This window comes from Schistocerca piceifrons, chromosome 2 (assembly GCF_021461385.2).
Source record: "Schistocerca piceifrons isolate TAMUIC-IGC-003096 chromosome 2, iqSchPice1.1, whole genome shotgun sequence".
Classification (NCBI taxonomy): Eukaryota; Metazoa; Arthropoda; class Insecta; order Orthoptera; family Acrididae; genus Schistocerca; species Schistocerca piceifrons.
The window spans coordinates 816811494-816833166 of NC_060139.1; the positions used below are offsets into that span (position 1 = coordinate 816811494).

Here is a 21673-nt window from a genome sequence, read left to right on the forward strand (position 1 = left end):
TGGCGTCGTCCTTCACACCACGTCAAGTATCGCTTAGCACTGACCACAAAAATGGGACCGATCGAGATGGCGCAGTGGTTAGCACACTGGACTGGCATTCGGGAGGACGGCGGTTCCATCCCGCGTCCGGCCATCCTGATTTAGGTTTTCCGTGATTTCCCTAAATGCCGGGATGGTTCCTTTGAAAGGGCACGGCCGACTTCAGTCCCTGTCCTTCCCTAATCCGATGAGACCGATGACCTCGCTGTCTGGTCTCCTCCCTCAAACAACCCAACAAAAATGGGTGCCATACGAGGAATTGCTCGAAAACTGTACCTCATCTTTTTTTAACTCCCTACACACAGTCATTGTGCATAGAACTGCTCGTAGCACTGTGGAACTTGCAAGCGTTTCCTTCCCTTCATTTAGGTGATTTTTTACTACCACTCTACACAATGCTCGGTGGTTGCTGTCTATCAGTACATGACGTCTAACTGATCTTGGTTTAGCTGTGATTGTTCCTTCGCATTTTCACTTCACAGTCACGTCACTAACAGTCAACTTTATCAGCTTTTGAAGGACTGAAATGTCCTTGGTGGATTTGTTACTCTTGTGACATCCAATGACTAATCCACGTTCTACATCTACATGGTTACTCTGCAATTCACACTTAAGTGCCTGGCAGAGGGTTCATAGAACCATTTTCATACTTCTTCTCTCCCATTCCACTCTCGAATGGCGCGTGGGAAAAAGGAACAGCTAAATCGTTCCGTTCGAGCTCTGATTTTTCTTATTTTATTATGATGATCATTTCACCCTACGTAGGTGGGTGTCAACAAAATATTTTCGCGTACGGAAGAGGAAATTGGCGATTGAAATTTCGTAAATAGATCTCGCCGCAAAGAAAACCTCCTTTGTTTCAGTGACTGCCACCCCAACTCGTGTATCATATCAGTGACACTCTCACCCCTATTGCGCGATAACGCGAAACGAGCTGCCCTTCTTTGCACTTTTTCGATGTCCTCCGTCAATCCTACCTGGTAAGGATCCCATACCGCGCAGCAATATTCCAGCAGAGGACGGACAAGTGTAATGTAGACTGTCTCTTTAGTGAGTTTGTCGCATCTGCGAAGTGTTCTGCCAACAAAGCGCAGTCTTTGTTTCGCCTGCCCTACAATATTATCTATGTGGTATTTCCAATTTAAGTTGCTCGTAATTGTAATTCCTAGGTATTTAGTCGAACTGACTGCCCTTAGATTTGTGCGATTTATCGTATACCCAAAATTTATCGGATTTCTTTTAGTACCATTGTGGATGACCTCGCACTTATCTTTGTTTAGTGCCAATTGCCACTTTTCGCACCATACAGAAATTCTCTTTAGATCATTTTGTAATTGGAATTGATCGTCTGGTGATTTTACTAGACGGTAAATTAATCACCTAGATCATTTATGTAAATCAGGAACAGCAGAGGGCCTATGACACTACCTTGCGGAACGCCAGATATCGCTTCTGTTCTACTCGATGACTTACCGTCTATTACTATAAACTGTGACCTCTCTGAGAGGAAATCACGAATCCAGTCACACAACTGAGACGAAACCCCATACGCATGCAATTTGATTAATAGTTGCCTGTGAGGAACGGTATCAAAAGCTTTCTGGAAATCTAGGAATATGGAATCGATCTGAGATCCCTTGTTGCCAGTACTCATTGCTTCATGGGAATAAAGAGCTAGCTGTGTTGCACAAGAACGATACTTTCTGAATCCGTGTTGGTTATGTATCAATAAGTCTTCTTTCCTGAAGGAATTACGGAAACTGTATTTAGTAACTCCGCTTTAGTGGCACCATCATCGGTAACATTTCTATCGCTATCGCGCAGTGACGGTATTGACTGTTTTTTGCCACTGGCGTACTTTACATAGGTCCAGAAGGTCACTGAGTTCTTTTCACTGAACTATTCTATATTACAGTTTCTCTGCTGACAACTCAATACTCCTTGCCTCCTTTTACGCTGTTGGCTCCACCTCTCATGACATCTAGTGATCAATTCCACTTTACATGGGAGTTTTGATCAGATAATGCATATAACTGGTGTATGAAAAAGGACTTTACAACTTATGAAACTCCAACTGATTTATTCATTTAACTTACAGTTATGGTTACGGTATCGTTTTATAGCAAAACACATTAGGTTTTTTACCTGTAAGCTAAACAGGTTCAATGTGACATCCATTGGTTATACAGCACGCGTTCCATCTGAAGCCGACGTCTTGCCACTTGGCACAGCATATCGGGTATGAACTGTCCAGTTGCGAGGTAGATTCTAGCTCTGAGCTCTGGTAGAGAAGGTGGTAATCCAGAAAATGTCAAATCCGATGAATGTGGGGGTCATGCAATTTTCGCACCTCGGCCTATACAGTTACCTGAAAGCAGAAATTCAGGAAATCAGGCAATGGAGATATAGTGTGGTGGCGTGTCATCTTGTATAAACTTTACACTGCATTATTGCTCATTAACGTCAACGTGAGGAATTAAAAGGTTTTTACTGCTTATCTAAGAGAGCTATTCCGTTGATAGTTTTTTGGGAAAAGGAAGGTCTGTAAACATTGCAGTTCCTCAATGAATGAAGCACAGTCCATTTTGAGCTATCACGTTCGTGCTCCAGGGACTTTCGTGGATTTTTCGCTGCCCCAAATCCTACAGTTGTGTTTGCTAGCTTTAATTCTTAAAGTGAAAATAAATTTTCGAATGGAATCTTCGTCCAACTGGTGTAACAGTTCCACACAGAAGTCCTTACGAACAATCCTACCAGTGTCTTTTAGTCCTTGCACCATTGTAAACTAGTATGGTTTGAGATGCAACTTTTTCCTTAACGTAGGCCAAACAGTGAATGTGGGACATCCAGCTCTCAAGGAGCACATAGGGTCAATTTTGTAGGACTGTTCACAAAGCTTCGATCTCACTTGCTCTACAACATTGTCAGATGCACGGGGACGACTTGAGGAACTGTTATGTCTTATGAAATATCCAGTTACAACGAAACACTCCTGCCACTCATAAATAGTACGACTATTAGTAGAATTTTTCCTACTCTGTACGAAATTACGTCGCATAGGTGCTTCAGACTTTGACTCTTCAAACCAAAACACGTAGCGAGTACTCTCAGGGCTGGTAACGGCGGCCATCTTTGCTGCAACTACAGCTAGCGCTTGCAGTGGCGCGATTCTGTGCTAGCATACCACGTGAATCAAAACTTGACCTATTTTCTTTCAAGACGACACCAAGACCAAGTACGTCAGTTATACGAATAAATCTGAATGAATTTTCAAAGTTGTAAAGTCCTTTTTGATGCATCCTGTACATTTAATCTTATGTACTTTCCTCTTAAGCCTAGTTTACACGACGACATTGGGTTGCGCCACTCGTTGCGTGGAATGAGTTGCACGCAAGTGGTTTCATGTATGACTGTTGACACAGCGACACCAGTATACACTTCAGTTTCGTCTTTTTGTGGGTCCCTGAGTTGTGTCTCAAATGAAAGTTTTGGCAGCTGCACGTCGCACAAGTTGTGATGGAGTTAAAGCTTGTTGCGTGGAATAGCTGCATAAGAAAAAAATAAGAAACGCGTTTCGATTCGTGACTGAACGAAGAAAAGACGTCAGCTCGGTTGCTCAGCATCCTTGATGAAATAATTTATAACGGAAGATCCAAGAAGTTCTTTTAATTATCTTAGAATGTCACCAGAACTGTTCGCGTTTCTTCTAAATAGAGTTAATTATGGGATAAGGAATACAGGTACTGGAAAGCATGAAGCACTGTCGCCAGAACTGAAATTACATATCATATTGCGTGCATTACAATCGAGAACACTCGGCATGCTATAAGATACGGTTTTAGTTGGTGATGACGCTATTTCAGTAACACCAATAATTATTAACATTAACATTAGCAACAATAATTACTTGAAGCAGCCCGCATTAAGAAGAGAATGGTTTGCAAACTACTCTCTTGAAGATAGATCTTAACAGTGGCAATGTTTCAAAATTGTAACATATTTGAATGGGGAGCACTGCAGCGACATTTTAAATATATGAATATTGAAAAAGAATGCAGCTTCTTGAATTTGTATAGCCCTCCCCCCTGTCAACAATATTCCTTAACAGAGAGTTGGCCAACTCGAACGATGGGATTTTAGTCTTGAGAGCATTGCCACAGCTAGAATTACACTTGCTTGTATTTTTCTTAATTCAGTTGTATATGTGCTCCTAACTCTACTTTTGCCCTGCAGCTCAGATATTGTCAAACCATCTATGTTATGATCGCACATGACAATCTCAGCGGCAGCAATACGTTGCTTATTTTTGTAATCAGTATCAATGAAATCCTACAAACACCTACGCAAAGCATGGATATCCAAAAAGCGAACATTATTCTCCGTTCCCCACTTCATATTTCAGTTTGTCTACACTCTACGAACACACAACCTCAAAACTCGTGCAACTAGTGTCGCCAAAGTTGAGACACGCCGAAAGTGTTTAGTTTCACCAACGAGATGCGCAAACCTTCGCGCAAATGCGCGGCGCGCATGCGCAGTAGCCGATAGTGCAGTTGACTGCAACCTCGTGTCGTCGTGTAAACTAGGCTTTAGCCTCCCTCGTTCTGTATGAAATTATGATGAACAATAGCGCTTTTCTGTTTCAGGGCGGTGTGATTCGGACACGGAGTCCGAGCCGGGCATCCCACTGAAGCGCAAGCAGCGGAGGTCGCGGACCACGTTCTCCGGAGACCAGCTGGAGACACTGGAGCGCGCCTTCCAGCGCACGCAATATCCAGACGTCTATACTCGCGAGGAGCTCGCCCGCAGGACCGGGCTCTCGGAGGCGCGCATACAGGTTTCTTGCTGGCGCATCTGGTCGTTCTGAATCAGCTGCGCCAAACTTACACGCACCTCTTGTTCTTACACTGTTAGGACTGATTTTATGCATTTCATTCCAGTATACCAAATACACTACTGGCCATTAAAATTGCTACACCACGAAGACGACATGCTACAGACGCGAAATTTAACCGACAGAAAGAAAATGCTGTGATATGCAAATGATTAGCTTTTCAGAGCATTCACACAAGGTTGGCGCTGGTGGCGACACCTGCAACGTGCTGACATGAGCAAAGTTTCCAACCGATTTCTCATACAAAAACAGCAGTTGACCGGCGTTGCCTGGTGAAACGTTGTTGTGATGCCTCGTGTAAGGAGGAGAAATGCGTGCCATCACGTTTCCGACTTTGATAAAGTTCGGATTGTAGCCTATCGCGATTGCGGTTTATCGTATCGCGACACTGCTGCTCGCGTTGGTTGAGATCCAATGACTGTTAGCAGAATATGGAATCGGTGGGTTCAGGAGGGTAATACGGAACGCCGTGCTGGATCCCAACGGCCTCGTATCACTAGCAGTCGAGATGACAGGCATCTTATCCGCATGGCTGTAACGGATCGTGCAGCCACGTCTCGATCCCTGAGTCAACAGATGAGGACGTTTGCAAGACAACAACCATCTGCACGAACAGTTCGACGACGTTTGCAGCAGCATGGACTATCAGCTCGGAGACCATGGCTGCGGTTACCGTTGACGCTACATCGCAGACAGGAGCGCCTGGGACGGGGTACTCAACAACGAACCTGGGTGCACGAATGGCAAAACGTAATTTTTTCGGACGAATCCTGGTTCCTTTTACAGCATCATGATGGTCGCATCCGTGTTTGGCGACATCGCGATGAATGCATATTGGAAGCGTGTATTCGTCATCGCCATACTGGTGTATCACCCGGCTTGATGGTATGGGGTGCCACTGGTTGCACGTCTCGGTCACCTCTTGTTCGCACTGACGGCGTTTTGAACAGTGGACGTTACATTTCGGATGTGTTACGACCCGTGGCTCTACCCTTCATTCGATCCCTGCGAAACCCTACATTTCAGCAGCATAATGCTCGAACGCATGTTGCAGGTGCTGTACGGGCCTTTCTGGATACAGAAAATGTTCGACTGCTGCCCTGGCCAGCACATTCTCCAGATCTCTCACTAACTGAAAACGTCTGGTCAATGGTGGCCGAGCAGCTGACTCGTCACAATACGCCAGTCACTACTCTTGATGAACTGAGGTATCGTGTTGAAGCTGAATAGGCAGCTGTACCTGTACACGCAATCCAAGCTCTTTTTGACTCAATGCACAGGCGTACCAAGGCCGCTATTACGGCCAGAGATGGTTGTTCTGGGTGCTGATTTCTCAGGAACTACGCACCCGTATAGCGTGAAAATGTAAACACATGTCAGTTCTAGTATAATATATTTGTTCAATGAATACCCGTTTATCATCTGCATTTTTTCTTGGTCTGTCAATTTTAATGGCCATTAGTGTATAATCTGCAAAGCCATGCCCAAAATGATGTTATGGTCTCGGTTTTCCAGCCAGGTGGTAGTACTGAGATACTGCGAAGTTTTGCCGAGTGTCATATTCATTTTCTTCTGGCGAAGTGTCGATACACTGGGGAAGTTTCTGTGCTTTACTCGACTGAGGGAAGGGGGGGGGGGGGGGGGGGGAATTCTTCACCTATTCGGGTCTTGTGCAGCCGATAGCAGTGAGGAAATAGGGCGCAGCGGTAGGGTGGTGGAACCAGGGGCGGAGGAGATAGAGGAGGGAGCGAGACATGCGTTTAACGTCTCGTCGACATGGTGCTCATTAGAGACGGAGTACATGCTTGGATTACGGAAGGTTGGAGAAAGGAATCGACCTTGCTCTTTTCAATGGAACCATTCCAGGCTATGCCTGGAGCGAGTTAGGGAAATCGCGAAAACCTACATCTGGATGGCTGGACGAAGATTGAGTCGTCGTTCACCCAAATGCACTACCTCGCTCGGTGTGGACTGAAGGATCCTCTCGAATATATAAAGGGACTTTGACAATATCTCGACACTTCGCCAGAAAATGACGAGTATGACAATCGTAGAAATGTAGCGGTAACTCAAGAGTACCACTCCGCTGAAAACTGGGATACTTTACATCAGTAGTGTACATCTGGAATTCTACCTTCGCCATGAGCCAAATAGAGTGGAACAGTGTAGTATTTTAAATGATTGTTTCAGATAAGATGAATCAGTATCGATTTGAACTCTCTTATCAAAATGAGGCTGATACAGAATGAAGGTCAGCCTGCGAGTGACGGTGTGACAGGTTCGCCACCGTAGCTGAGTGGACAGCACGCCGGCTTGTTATGCCGGGGGGCCCGGGTTCGATTCCCAGTGGGTGGGAGATTTTCTCCGCTCAGGGACTGCGTGTTTGTGTCGTCTTCGTCATTCTGATTTCACCCTCATCGACGCGCAAGTCGCCGAAGTGGCGTCACCTCAAAGGACATGCACCAGGCGATCAGGTCTACCCGCCGGCAGGCCCTTGGCACACGACATTTCATTTCACTGCTGTGACAGTTTATATAGATGAATGCTCATCTATTTCTCGAAATTCTCGCAACTGCGTATTATTCAAGCTACAGGAAAAACTCGCCGAAAGGTGTAGCAAGGAACTGAAAACGCTCATTATCCATCGATGTACACATCCTCTGGTCTTTCTAATGTCTATGGTTCTCAGGCTCATCCATTCTAAAAGTTTGAGAAGAGAAACTAGTGATTCTTGTTAACCCCTAAGTAGTTGCCTTATTTTTCACGAATAATCACTCTGCTCCACAGATAATTAAATTAACAATAACGCCATGTTTATACGTAATTTTTTCCTAACTTGAGTTACTAGTATGACTTTTCTGTTGCTAGACGTGAGGTAGAGTGCTACACCATCGGGAACTAACAATTGAAAGTTATAAATTCTTCTATTACACTGCTTCGAAAATAAGTGTATATGTCAGTGAAGTTTGGGTCTGGCAGTATTTAGGAAGAAACTGTGACGACACTATTTGAGTATACAGAACATCGTCATTCTGGTGTAATACAGCATTGCTTGCCTGGCTGGCTCTGAGCACTATGGGACTTAACATCTTGGGTCATCAGTCCCCTAGAAATTAGAACTACTTAAACCTAACTAACCTAAGGACATCGCACACATCCATGCCCGAGGCAGGATTCGAACCTGTGACGGTAGCAGTCCCGCGGTTCCGGACTGCAGCTCCTAGAACCGCACGCCACCGCGGCCGGCGCATTGCTTGGTTTCTGTTGTCAGACTACATGCACAGACCTCTTCAGAATCCCCATGGTTCCGACTGATCGTTCCCCTTCTTGCGTTCGCCTCACATCTCACAGGTCACTGATAAATCTGATAGCATCTCAGGAGATTTAACTTATTAAGATACAATGCCGGAAGACCACTATCTTACAATAAAACTTCTATGAAACATGACTTCCATGCAAAAAAAAAGACCTTGGTCATATATCCTTAAACACGATATCTCTGCATCAAGAATGAGGTTTTTCACAAAGCAAATCGGACAGCGAGAGCTTGATTTGAGCTGTTTCTGGATAGTGTCTTTCGAACCCACTATAAGTTACTTATCTAGATAACGTTCAGGAGTTCAGACACTACAATACAATGCTGACTTGGGCACTGTAAAAGCTTTTCAGTTTTATTATCCTGTGTGTCAAGAAGAGAAAAAAATGTTCTTGGAGTCCTGTTATCAAAGATTTAATTCTTTTCAAAATAACACTTCTGTTTACAATTGGCTCGTATTCAGGACGAATGCGATTTACATCGCCACCCACACGTCCAGATTTAGCGTTTTCATAGTTTCCATAAGTCCGTTCAGACAGATTCAAATATAGGTTCTTTATCAAAGCAACAGATTATTTCGTCATTTTTTTCATCTCTTCATCTTGCTTTAACTATATACCGACGAGACATTAATTTAAATGTGCCTCTATACTTGTCCTAACACAGTTACCTCATGGTTTGTGCAGACGTACTTCGTACCATGATTTGTAGTGTGTTTATAAAACGGTCACTTCAAGAACGTGACACCTTAATACTGTGAATTTGGAAACTTATGTAGTACCCCTGGCACCCTTCGAAACTGCAAATGAAGAAACCATAATTTGCCTAAATGTGGGAATACATTTTGTAATAAACTTCGTTAGCTGTACCTAACTACTAACAATTACTACAGAAAAGCGAACTGTAGTTCATAATGTTTTGGCTCCTTCCATGCTTGCAGGTGTGGTTTAGCAACAGACGAGCTCGCTGGCGCAAGCATTGCGGCGCTTCCCAGCAGATGGCGTTCGGAGCTCTGCAGTTGGCTGGCGGTCACAGCGTCTCCGATGTTGCGGCTACAGCTGCAAGCATGCAGGTGTCACAGGGTAAGAGCCAGTACCCATGCGATACACCATTAACTATTGCCTATGACATCATATGCAAACGTTTCCATTATAAGACCAAATTGAAATTTTAACAATCTAGTGACTGGTTTGATGCACCCCACCACAGTTCCTTTCCTGTGCCATCACCTCGATCTCACTGTAGCACCTACAACCAAAGTCCCGAATTATTTGGTAGACATATTACAATTTATAGCTTCCCTTACAGTTTTTGCTCTCTATGCCTCCCTCTTGTAGCATGGGAGGAGTTCCCTGAAATCGCAACACATGTCCTATCATAGCGTCCCATGGTGTTTTCCACACACTGCTTTCCTCGCCGTTTCTGCTGAAGTCATTTCTTATCATACCAGCCCACTTAATTTTCAGCATCCTTCTATAAAATCACGTCTCAAACCCGTCAATTCTGATCTTTTCCGATTTTTCCACAGGGTGATTTACTTCCAAACAATGCTTTGCCTCAGACTACGTTCTCTGATGTTTCTTCCTGAAATTAAGATCTACACTGAGGTGACCAAAATCATGGGTTAGCGATATGCACACATGCATATGGGGGTAGTATCACCTACATGTTGTTGTTGTGGTCTTCAGTCCTGAGACTGGTTTGATGCAGCTCTCCATGCTACTCTATCCTGTGCAAGCTTCTTCATCTCCCAGTACCTACTACTACCTACATCCTACTGAATCTGCTTAGTGTATTCATCTCTTGGTCTCACCTACATAAGGTATGAAAAGGCACTGTATTGGTGGACATGTCATTTGTATACAGGTGATTCATGTGAAAAGGTTTCCGGCAAAATTATGGCCGCACGACGGAAATTAACAGACTTTTAATGCGGAAGGGTAGCTGGAGCTAGACCCATGGGATATTCCATTTCGGAAATCGTTAGGGATCTCAGTATTCCGAAATCCACAGTGTCAAGAGTGTGTCGAGAACATCAAATTTTAGACATTACCTCATACCACAGACAACGCAGTGGCCGACTGCCTTCACGTAACGACCGAGAGCAGCGGCGTTACGTAGAACTGTCAGTGCTAAAAGACAAGCCACACTGCGTGAAACAACCACAGAAATCAGCGTGGAATGTACGACGAACGTATCCGTTAGGACACTGCGGCAAAATTTGGCGTTAATGGGCTATGGCAGCAAACGGCCGACGCGAGTTCCTTTGCTAACAACACGACATTGCCTGAAACGCCTCTCCTGGGCTCGTGATCCTAGACGACTGGAAAACCGTGCCCTGGTCAAATGAATCCCGATTTCAGTTAGTAAGAGCTGATGGTAGAGTTCAAGAGTGGCGCAGATCCCACGAAGCCATTGACTCAAGTTGTCAACAAGACACTGTGCTTGCTGGTGTTGGCTCTATACTGATGTGGGCTGTGTTTACATGGAATGGACTGAGTCCTCTGGTCCAACTGAGCCAATCATTGATTGGAAATGGTTATGTTCGGCTACTTGGAGATCATTTGCAGCCACTCATGGACTTAATGTTACGAAACAGCGATGGAATTTTTATGGATGACAATGCACCGTGGCACCGGGCCGCAACTGTTCACGATTTGTTTGAAGAACATTCTGGACAATTCGAGCCAATGATTTGGCCAACCAGATCTCCCGACATGAATCCCATCTAACATTTATGTGACGTAGTCGAGAGATCAGTTCATGCACAAAATCTTGCACTGGCAACACTTCCGCAATGATGGACGACTACAGAGGCAGCATAGCTCCATATTTCTACAGGGGCCTTCCAACGACTTGTTGAGTCTATGTGACATCGAGTTACTGCACTACGCTGGGCAAAAGACTGTTCAACATGCTTTTAGGAGCTATCCCATGAATTTTGTCATCTCATTGTATGTTTGACAACGGTATGTCCTGTTTACCTGATCTACTCTGTTTTTTTATATTCTCCTTACTTCGCCCATAACGCGTCATTTTGCTTACAACGTAGAATAATTCATGCACTTGGTCTACTACACGATCCCCAAATTTTGTTATAAAGCTTATCGCTAATCTCATTTGTGCTCCTCCTCGTTACTTTCGACTTTCTTTCGCTTACTCTTGTTCCAGATTCTCAACTCATTATATTATTATATTATTCATTCAGTTTAACAGGTTCAATAATCCATCCTTACTTTCACTAAGGAGAGCACCGTAACGCCATCAGTGAATTTTATCATTGATATCATTTCACCGTGAATTAATGCGCACTCCTGAAACTTTGTTTTATTTATGTCAGTGCTCCTTCGAAGTACAAATTAAATCGATACGTTTGACACAGCGGAGAAAAATCCTTGCTGTACGCTCTTTATGCTCCGAGCACTTTTCTCTACTTCTACCATTCTTATTGTTTCCTCTTGGTTCCTGAACAGATTATATGTTTCCCGCCTTTCCCTACGGTCTACACCTATTTTTCTAGTAATTCCAAATATCCTGCAACATTTTACGTCATCGGACGCTCTTTATACGACGGTGTCTTGTTTTTTCTTAACTCTTGTATCTATTATCAAGCACAACTTCAATACTGCCTCTCTGGTACCTTCATCTTTCCTGAAGCCAAACCAATCGTCATCTAACAGATCCTTAATTTTCTTTTCCAGTCATCTGTATATTATTCTTGCAATTTAGTTCAGTATACGAGTACACTTAGTGTGCGATAGTTTTCACATTTATACGCCTTTGATATCTTTCGGATTTTGTGGACATTCTCCCGAAAATTCGACAGCATGTCTCTTATTTCCCACACGGTTACCTGAATAACAATTTGGGTGATACTTCCGACAATGATCTGAGAAATCTTGCGGAGTAATATATATCCTCTCCAGTCACTCTCTTACGTCACATATGGTGTGCTCCATGTCGGGCCTGGTAGAGATAAACAAGTCAACTGATTCAAGTCCACGACCAATACCTACTGTTGTCATAAACTTATACAAAAACGGCCTGAACATCTTACAAAAAATGCCAAGAAAACCGAATGTGTGGAGGTCATGAAAGGCTTTTTGGCACGAGACAGTCACAGGCTGCTGAAGCCTAAGCGTTGCAGTTGCACTTCTCTCCCTACAGTTACAGCAGAAATGGGTTCTTGACACAACACATGCAAATCGGTTTCTGGTTCTGTGAACGCAACGTGCCTTTGTCAAACACTTATGGTCGTCTGGTGCGGCGATTTGTGCGCGAGGAAACATCGTCTCTGCAGCGCTGAAGATTCATTGGAGACTGCGTTGGGTTCGGAAACCCTATTTCTTGTGCAATTTCCGATATCCTAGGGCTCATTCAGCTTACAACGATTATTAGACTGCCCTTTTCAGAGATGTCCACCCCTCTTCATCAGAAATTCCTACCTGGTATTCCTTATCATTGTATCCACGTCCTCAGTGAACTTCAAATGCTTCTCATCATTCCTCAATACTTCAGTAATACACTTTCTTCCGCGCTGATTCTTCCGGGAGGTTCTCTTAAGCTGTAGTCTACTCTTCTTCATAATTAAAGTGTGATCTGAGTCTATATCTGCATCTGGGTACGCCTTAAAATCCAACATCAGATTTCGGAATCCTGTCTGACTGTGATGTAACCCAACTGGAACCTTCCCATGTCTCTGGGTCTTTCTGTGTATACCTCCTCCTCTTATGATTCTTGGACAGAGTATTCGCAATTACCAGCTGAAATTTATTGCAGAACCGAATCAGTCTTTCTCCTCTTTCATTCCTACTTCCAAATCCATATTCTCACGTAACCCTATCTTCTATTTCTTCTCTCACAACCGCATTCCAATCTCCTTTCACATACTGAATTACTCGTTCAAAATCCCCACATACTTTCTCTATCAATTCATCTTCTACCTGCGACATCGGCATTTATACCTGAACTAACATCGTCGGCCTTGATTTACTGGCGAATGTGATGAGAAGAAGCCAATCACTGAATTGTTCACAATTGTTCCTTCTCTGACGTACTTTCCCATTCTTACTCAATCATACTCCTGCTGTTGATTTTACCCTTTATTCGCCTGACCAGAAATCTTCATCTTCTTTCCATTTCACTTCAATTACCCCCCACTGTATCTAGATTAATCATCTCAGTTTCTCTTTTCATAGTTTGTAGCTCTTCTACCATGGTCAGACTTCTGACATTTCATGCTGCAACACAGAGAATGTAATCCCATAATTGGTTATTCCACATTTTTCTCATGGTAACCTCCCCTTAGCAGTCCACTACCAGAGAACCAAATTGGGGACTAACCCAGACTCTTTTGCCAAAGGAGAGAACACCATCAAACTTATCTTTCTATTGTATTTTGCTAGCTCATGCCATTGGTCACTGCTGATTCTTCTACCTTTTCGGGGCAGTTGCCCATCCTAAGAGCAAGAGAGTGCCCTGAACCTCTATCCACTCCTGCCCTCTTGCAGTTCATCCACTGATTATCTTTGTGATACAGGCATTCTACATCTCTTTGTTGATTTTAACTACAAGATACTTACTTCAGTGACGTCTGTATAAATTTGTTATGCAGAATTGGGTGTTGGTTCTCTTTTCTTTTTCTTTTATTTAATTTTCTTACCATATGTTACTGGATTTTTCTTTTTTTATTCCAGAATGTTATTGTACCTTCTGCTTCAAACAAATTTTGTTCTTTCTGTTTCCCAAATGTCGACTCTTCATACCACAGCTTAAACTATACCAAACTTGTCGTACATTCCTTACTTCTATGTTAATTTGTTCTTTTAATAACTTTCTTTCATGTATGTAGGCTTATTTAATCATTACTGTTCTTTTAATGTCCCACAAGACTCTCAGTAACTGTAGTACCAAGGAACAGAATTTGTTTACATGGTTACTGAATCATATTTCTGCATCTATATATACTTCTCTATTCATATTCTGAAAACCACTCTGGAGTACATGCAGGAGGTTACTTCCCATCAGGGACCGATGACCTCACTGTCTGGTCCCTTCCCCCCCCCCCCCCCCCCCCTTTTAAACCAACCAATTTCCCATCGTACCACATATTAGAGATTCTTTCCTTTTTATTTATGTATAGAGTATTAAATGAAATGACTGCTTAAAGGCCTGCACATGCCTATAATTAGTCTATTGTTGTCTTTGCAGTCCTTACAGGACTGCAGTATTTTTCTAGGTAAGTAGGTTTTCAGGGGGCAATTGGCATCTGTTTTCATGTATCTGCTAGCTCAGGACTTTTAGTATTTCCATAATGCACTTCTGTGGGCCAAATGATGCTGTTACAATCCATGCTGTCCTTCAATGTATATTTTCAATATCTGCTGTTAGTCCAATATGGTACGGGTCCTACACACTTAAACAGTGTTCTGTGATGGAACTCATGTGTGTTTTTTTTATGTCTGCTCATTGAAATGTTGCATTTTCCCAGTACAATAGCTTCTGCAGCAAGAGTTTTATTTTCTGAGATATGGACATTAAATTGGAAAACCATTCATGATCTTGAGGTGAACAAGAGATGGAAGCTATTGAGGCAGGGCACTCAATGATATAATTGTAACAGCTTATCAAATCTGAAAACCTGAAAGTTGATATTGATTATGGAATATGTACAGAGGGATGACTTACTAGTCTCACAGCAACATAATTTAATAAAATATTCTTGAGTTTCCCACCATGTCAAGTGTTAATACATCCAGTGGTTTATGGTTAAATGCTTCATAGCTCTTATCAATTGATTAGACCATACACACAGCAGAACAGTGTTGGCCTGAACATGAGAGGAGTCTGCTGTTATGCTATCCACAACATTGATGATAGCTGAACATGCTTTGGAAAATGAACATAAAACTGGATAAACAACATCTCTATTACCATGAAGGCTGTTTCTGAGATAGCCTAATAAAAAAAGCTATAGAGATCAAAATATCTAATTACACTCTTAACATAGATAATGCTTTGCAGCTGAGTACAGTGTGGAACCCAGTTGAATCAAAGTTAAAGCAAGTGTATCAGAACTGGATGTAAACTTTGGCTTACACAGTAATGAACTGAACACTGTTCATGTCACAGTCAGTACCACAGTTATTCAGTTATTTAAGGACAAAGCCAGAAACCATGTGAAGGTCGGTTACCACTTGGCTGAAAGCTCATGGGTGGAAGCCCGAGAAGACTTTTTATGTACGGGTGGCTCCAATCACCCGTTTGAACATAACTCCCATTACTGTTAATTTTTCTGTTTTTGTATCTCCCTTATATTTTCTTTCCTTTACTGCTTCTTTTTTTCCCTTTTACTTTCCTTTTTCTCTGCTTCTTGTCATGTACTTTTCGTATGCGCTTCAATGTTCAGTATTCCCTTCTGTTATTTTTTATTTCTCTGCCAGTTTAACATTACAGCTTTTATATCCCATCTGTTGCTATCACTTCATTTGTTTATCCTCTGCTCCTATCCTCTTCTTGACCGTCTCTACAGCTGAGTGGTCAGTATGGAAGATTGCTGTGGGGAGGACCTGGGTTTAGTTTCTGACACTACCAGGAATTTTTCATTGGTGGGAGGACTGGAGCACGGTTTGCTCAGCCTTGTGATATCAGTTGCGGGACTACTTGAATGAGTAGTAGCGGCTCCAAGGTCTGAAAAACTGACAATGACTGGGAGAATGTGTATTGACCCATACCCTCCATACTGCATCCAAATGATGCCATTTATTGAGGATGACAGAGTGACTGGCTGTTCCTGATTGCCCCATCTGCAGTGAGTGGTGAAGCTCAGATTTTTTTCCACTTCCTCTACTTTGGTGAATGGTTCTTGAGAGCTTTTCCTCTTAAACCCTAGTGGTTTCAGTTCCTGTCTTTTAGTAAAAAAAGTAGCTGTTGGCCCTGAAATCTGGAATGTATATTACCTGTTATTTTTTTTATTATACCTTTGTCAGTTACTGTTTTGTGAGCTTAGTTATATCTTGAACTTTCTTTCCCTTATAGGAAATACTATTTGTGTAATCTACAAGTTACATGTAGTATATAAAATTCACCATAGTGTTGTAAAACTTTTAATAAGAAGTAAACAACATAAAAGTGCAGCACAAAAGCTCACTTATACCCAGAATCTGTTCAGTGACCAAAATACATGAGTAAAAATAGGGAGAAAATTTTACTCTGCGTCTGATGACAACATGAGCCATTACCTACATCTCAGCTGCTGTCGTAGTGTACTAACCTCTTGTGCAGAACACTGATGATATTTTGTCATTTATTTGATCATCATTCTGTCAGTAAGCATGTCACAGCTATGTACATTCACATCAAAATTGTACAAAAATCATCAGAAGCATTACTGACTTGAATATCATATAATTTTGTATCTCTAAAACTGCCTACTCAAAGTCACTGTCATTCCTTAGAGATTTGTACAGTTTTCAACCATTTAAACAATCTATATTTTAATATAAAAAGTAATCTAAAATTTACTGATTTTTGAGTTCACTATGCTCACCAGTTTTTACAAACTACGCTTTTCTTTCTCCATGGGCTCAGTGAATTTATAAATATACTTAACTGTCAACAGGACAATGTGTGAAGTCTTCAGTGAGGCCTTAGCAAAATCTTGTCAAAGTATCCCTCAAAATAAAATTTAAAAGAAAGGTCTGGTCATATGTAAAGGCTGTCAGTGGTGCCAAAATTATTATCAGACACTCATAGATGATAAAGGAATTGAAAAGAAGAAATGCTGAACTTTGTTTTTAAATTTTTTTTTATTAATGAAGATACAGAGGTTTACACCTCACACAACTGCAAAGGTGTGGTATAATATTAGTGTCAGTGACATTGAGAGACATCTAGAATCACCCAAATTGAACAAGGTCCTAGGGATTAATGGGATCCTCATTAGATTCTATGTGGTATTTGCACCTGAGTAGCTTCCATTTTAACCACAGTATACAGTAGATCACTTGAACAGAGCGCTGAGCCCAGTGAGAGAAAGAAAACACAGGTCACACACATCTACAAGAAAGATAGCAGATCCACAAAACTTGTGCCCAATTTCATTGGCACCTATCTGTTGTGGAATCCTTGACCAGATCCTGAACTGAAACAGTGTGAATTATCTCAAACAGAATGGCCAAAAACATTAGTCCTGTGGAACCCATTCTGCACTTTTCTCACGAGACACCCTGAAAGCCATGGAACAGATTAGAGTCATTGCCAGAACTGTAAGTAACTTCAAGCATACTCCAGAGAAATGTGTTGGGAGGCTTATTGCTCTTTTGTATATTTATTTTCTGGTAGACAATAATAATAATAATAATAATAATAATAATAATAATCCCAGAATTTCTGCACATGAGCAGTCACCTGTAATGAATTACTCTGTGAAAAGAGTAGAACAAATATTTTTGATAAGATTCCAAAGTGGTGCAACAGTTGGCTAATTGCATTAAATATACAGGAATGTGAAATAAACTACTCTGTAAAATACATAAAAGTAATATCATCTGTCTAAAACATCAGTGAGTCACTACTGGAATAAGTTAACTCATACAAACATCTGGTTGTAACAATTGGTTGGGATATGAAATGGAATGATCACATGGATTTCAGGGTGTCATGTGAGAAAAGTGCAGTTTGGGTTTCATGGGATTGATGTTTTTGTCATTCTGTTTGAGATAACCCACTTTGTTTCAGTCCAGAATATGCTCAAGGATTCTACAACAGACAGGTGCCAGTGAGTTTGGGCACAAATTTTGTGGATCTGCTATCTTTCTTGTTGATGGATGTGACCTGTGCCTTCTTTCAGGCACTGGGCACAGGATTCTGTTCAAGTGATCTAGGTATAGCTAAGACAGGTGACAGACTTTAGATCATTGACAGCATACTTGAAAAATTAAATCTATAAAAGAGACAAATCACTTGCACATCCAATCTTAGAATATTGATCAGTGTGTGAGACTATTCCGATAAGGACTAACAGGAAATACTGAGTGTATATATATAAGTGGGGCAAGTAGGGTAACAACCTGAATTGGCTGACAGTCGAAGCTGTCCACCAATTATCCCACGAAGTTTCAAGAACCAATATTAAATGAAGAATTAGAAATATTCTTGAGCCCCTATGTATCACTTCCACAGGGGCTGCAAAGAAAACATTAAACTAGCTACCATGTGCACGGAGGCATTTAAGCAGTCATTCTTCCTACACTACATATACAATTTGAATAGGAACGAACCTTACTTGGGACATTGCTAAATATCCTCTGTCATGCACTTCACATTAATTTGCAGATTATGTATGTGTAAGTACAGTTAGACTATCTGCCAAGTGCTGTATGTATTCTAATAATCCTGTAACAGTGTGGCGTGGACCTGTTACCCATGACTATCTCCTGTTTCTAGATTTTAAAGTTATATTTGATTGTAATAAATCTGAAAATGGACAGTGAATTGTGTGAAATCTGACGCTGCATGTGCCAGAACATAAACAGCACAGTTCTCCAAAAGCATAATTAAATATTCTTTCATACTGATGAATGAAATTACCAATGTGTAACATAATTATTAAGTACATTCAATTTCTATTCTATTTGAGTTACATGTGGCTTAATGCCTTTGTATTGCTGGACAGGAGCTCACATGGCTGGATGTGTGAGCTCTAGCTGGATGAGACCATCTGCAGGGTACCAGACCCAGTCCAGCTTCCTGCCCAGCTGCCAGCAGCAAACATCAGATCAGTTCGATTACCAGCAGGTAGCAGCTGACATGTGGGGATCAAGAGTGTCTAGTGAACAACAGTGGACTCACCATTTTGGCCTTGACAGCTATGGGTACGTCAGTTCAAATGAACAACATAAATAAGATCTCAAACATATCCTAATATAGTGAGTAAGTGAACTAATCTTTAATGCCTTGGTCTTTGATTACCAGAAAAAAGATATTTTAAAGCTAATTGTAAGCTGCAGCAAAGCAATTGTGATTCAACCTCTTTGGACAATTATGTTGGAAAAGAAGATTGCCAATTAATAGTTAAGGATGCAGGTAACAATTTGACTTAATGATGGTCATCAATTACATTAGTTAGATGATACCTAAATAGGCATACTGAGGATGGACAAAAATACACCAAAAACACAACACATTACCATACCTTTTATATAATGTAGGAGAACCACTGGCATTCAAAACAGCTTCCAGTCATCTTGAAATGGATAAATACAGGTCCTGTAAAATTTTCAAGGGAATCTTAAACCGTTGTACCTGCAAAATAGTAACATGTCCTGGTAATGATGATGAAAGTGGATAGGGATCATGCACCCTTCTCTCCAAAGCAGATCACAAAGGCTCAATAATACCGATATGTGGTGACTGTGGTGACCAGGGGAGATGTAACAACTCATTCTTGTGCTCACAAAACCAGTCCTGGATGATGCAGGCTGTGTGAACAGGAGCCCAGTTATCTTGGAAAGCAACATCACAGTTCCCCCCAGGGGGTCCACAACTCTTTTGTGGATACGTGCGTGGCGAGCACAGGGCTCCGAGCCATTGCAGCCTTCTTTCTCTCCCGGGCTGCATTTCCTTTCCCTTCCCCTCCTTTCCCCTCCATACCCCTTTCCCCTCGCCCTCTCCTCTCCCTCTATTGGTGTCCTTGCTTATGTTGGCCCCCGCTATCCTCCTGGTTCTGTTGGTTTTACACTCCGGCTTTGTTGCGTAATCATCTCCTCCTTTTGGCATTCCTTGGTCCCCTCTGGGGTTTGACCTCCATTCCAAAATTTCTCTTCCGTAGTGTGAGCCATTTGGGGAAGAGCACCTTACCTAGTGTCTCCGACGTGTGCCCTCTTAGTACATTCCACCTTTTCTTTTACGTCGTTGTCTGATGCTAGGGTGCATAGCCAGCACGGTAGCCAGCCCGTGTGGTGGGGTCGCTATGTACCCTTTTGGTTGAGCCCCCTGAACACACAGGGATCACACTTCTGATACCTGAGCTGTGACCTCCTCATGCATGCCTTGGAGTGGTTGCTCGTCATCCTGGAGCATCGGAACTCCCGGCAATGGCCGCCGTGCCAGACGGCCCTTGCTGTGGCTGGGTGGCGCCCGTGAGGAGAGCCCCTGATCGGAGTGGGTGGTATCAGGGCGGACGCTATGCAGATGAAACGCATATGGGTCCAAAACTCTGGCCGCTCTTCTGCAGCCGTCTCTCTGCGTGGTACTGATTCCTCAAGTGCTGCTTCTCTTGCCCCTTCGGCCTTCCCTTCCATGGCTACCCCCTGGGAGGAGGGTCAGGCCCGTCGTCTAGGGGCAAAACCTTTCCCCCGTTATCTAGTTTGCACCAGGACTGATGGAGATACTTTCACCAGTGTCAAACCTTTATTCTTTGTGGAACACATTGAAGACAAGTTTGGCGAAGTGGACTCCCTGAGCAAGATGCGGTCGGGTTCGTTGCTAATAAAAACTGCTTCGGCTGCCCAATCTGCGGCCCTTCGTGCCTGTACCCATCTTGGCACAATACCCGTGTCCATTACCCCTCACCAGTCTCTAAATATGGTACAAGGTGTGATTTTTCACAGAGACCTCATCCTTCAAACTGATGAGGAACTTCGGGACAATCTCGGACGGCGGGGTGTTCACTTTGTTCGGCGTGTTCAGAAGGGTCCTAAAGATAATCGTATTGATACTGGTGCCTTTATCCTGGCCTTTGAAGGGGATATCCTTCCTGAGAAAGTTAAGATTATGGTCTATCGCTGTGATGTGAAGCCGTACATCCCTCCTCCTATGAGGTGTTTTAAGTGCTTGCGTTTTGGCCACATGTCTTCTCGCTGTTCCCAGGACCCTCTCTGTGGTGACTGTGGACGTCCACTCCATGAGGGGAGTCCCTGTGTTCCCCCTCCTGTATGTGTAAATTGTCATGGTAGTCATTCTCCACGTTCAGCAGATTGCCCAGTCTATAAGAAAGAAAAAAAGATACAGGAGTATAAGTCCCTTGATCGTTTAAGCTACACAGAGGCCCGTAAGAAATATGCACGATTGCACCCTGTGTCCATGACATCTAGTTACGCCTTGGTTACATCTTCATCCCTTCCTCCCCCTTCCTTACCCCCATCCCGGACCCCTCTCCTTCCCCCCTCCCCTGCGGCTCCCACACCTTCTCCTCTGGGCACTGCTCCCCCTCCCCAGCCGGAGAAGTGTCCCACTCCTTCGGCGTCTGCTGGTCAAGGGCGCGTCTCCCGAGATGTCCCTTCCCGGCACCTTCCAGGTCAAAGGTCTGCTGCAGCGCGGCGACCGCGAGAGCCGCGGTCTATCGGCCCACAGGTCGCCCGGTCTCTTTCTGTTCCTGATCTTGCTGCAGCTGGCTCCATTATGCCACACAGCCCTCCTCGATC

The 21673-nt window shown here is 43.0% G+C and overlaps 1 protein-coding gene across 1 annotated transcript in view; it reads left to right on the forward strand.

Annotated features, from left to right (window-relative positions):
• The window catches only part of LOC124775893 (protein gooseberry-like), a 294891-nt gene that overhangs the window by 212918 nt on the left and 60300 nt on the right, over positions 1-21673 (forward strand). The window contains 3 exon segments of the mRNA XM_047250728.1: positions 4686-4876; positions 9190-9331; positions 18925-19123. Coding sequence (XP_047106684.1) covers positions 4686-4876; positions 9190-9331; positions 18925-19123 — 532 coding nt within the window.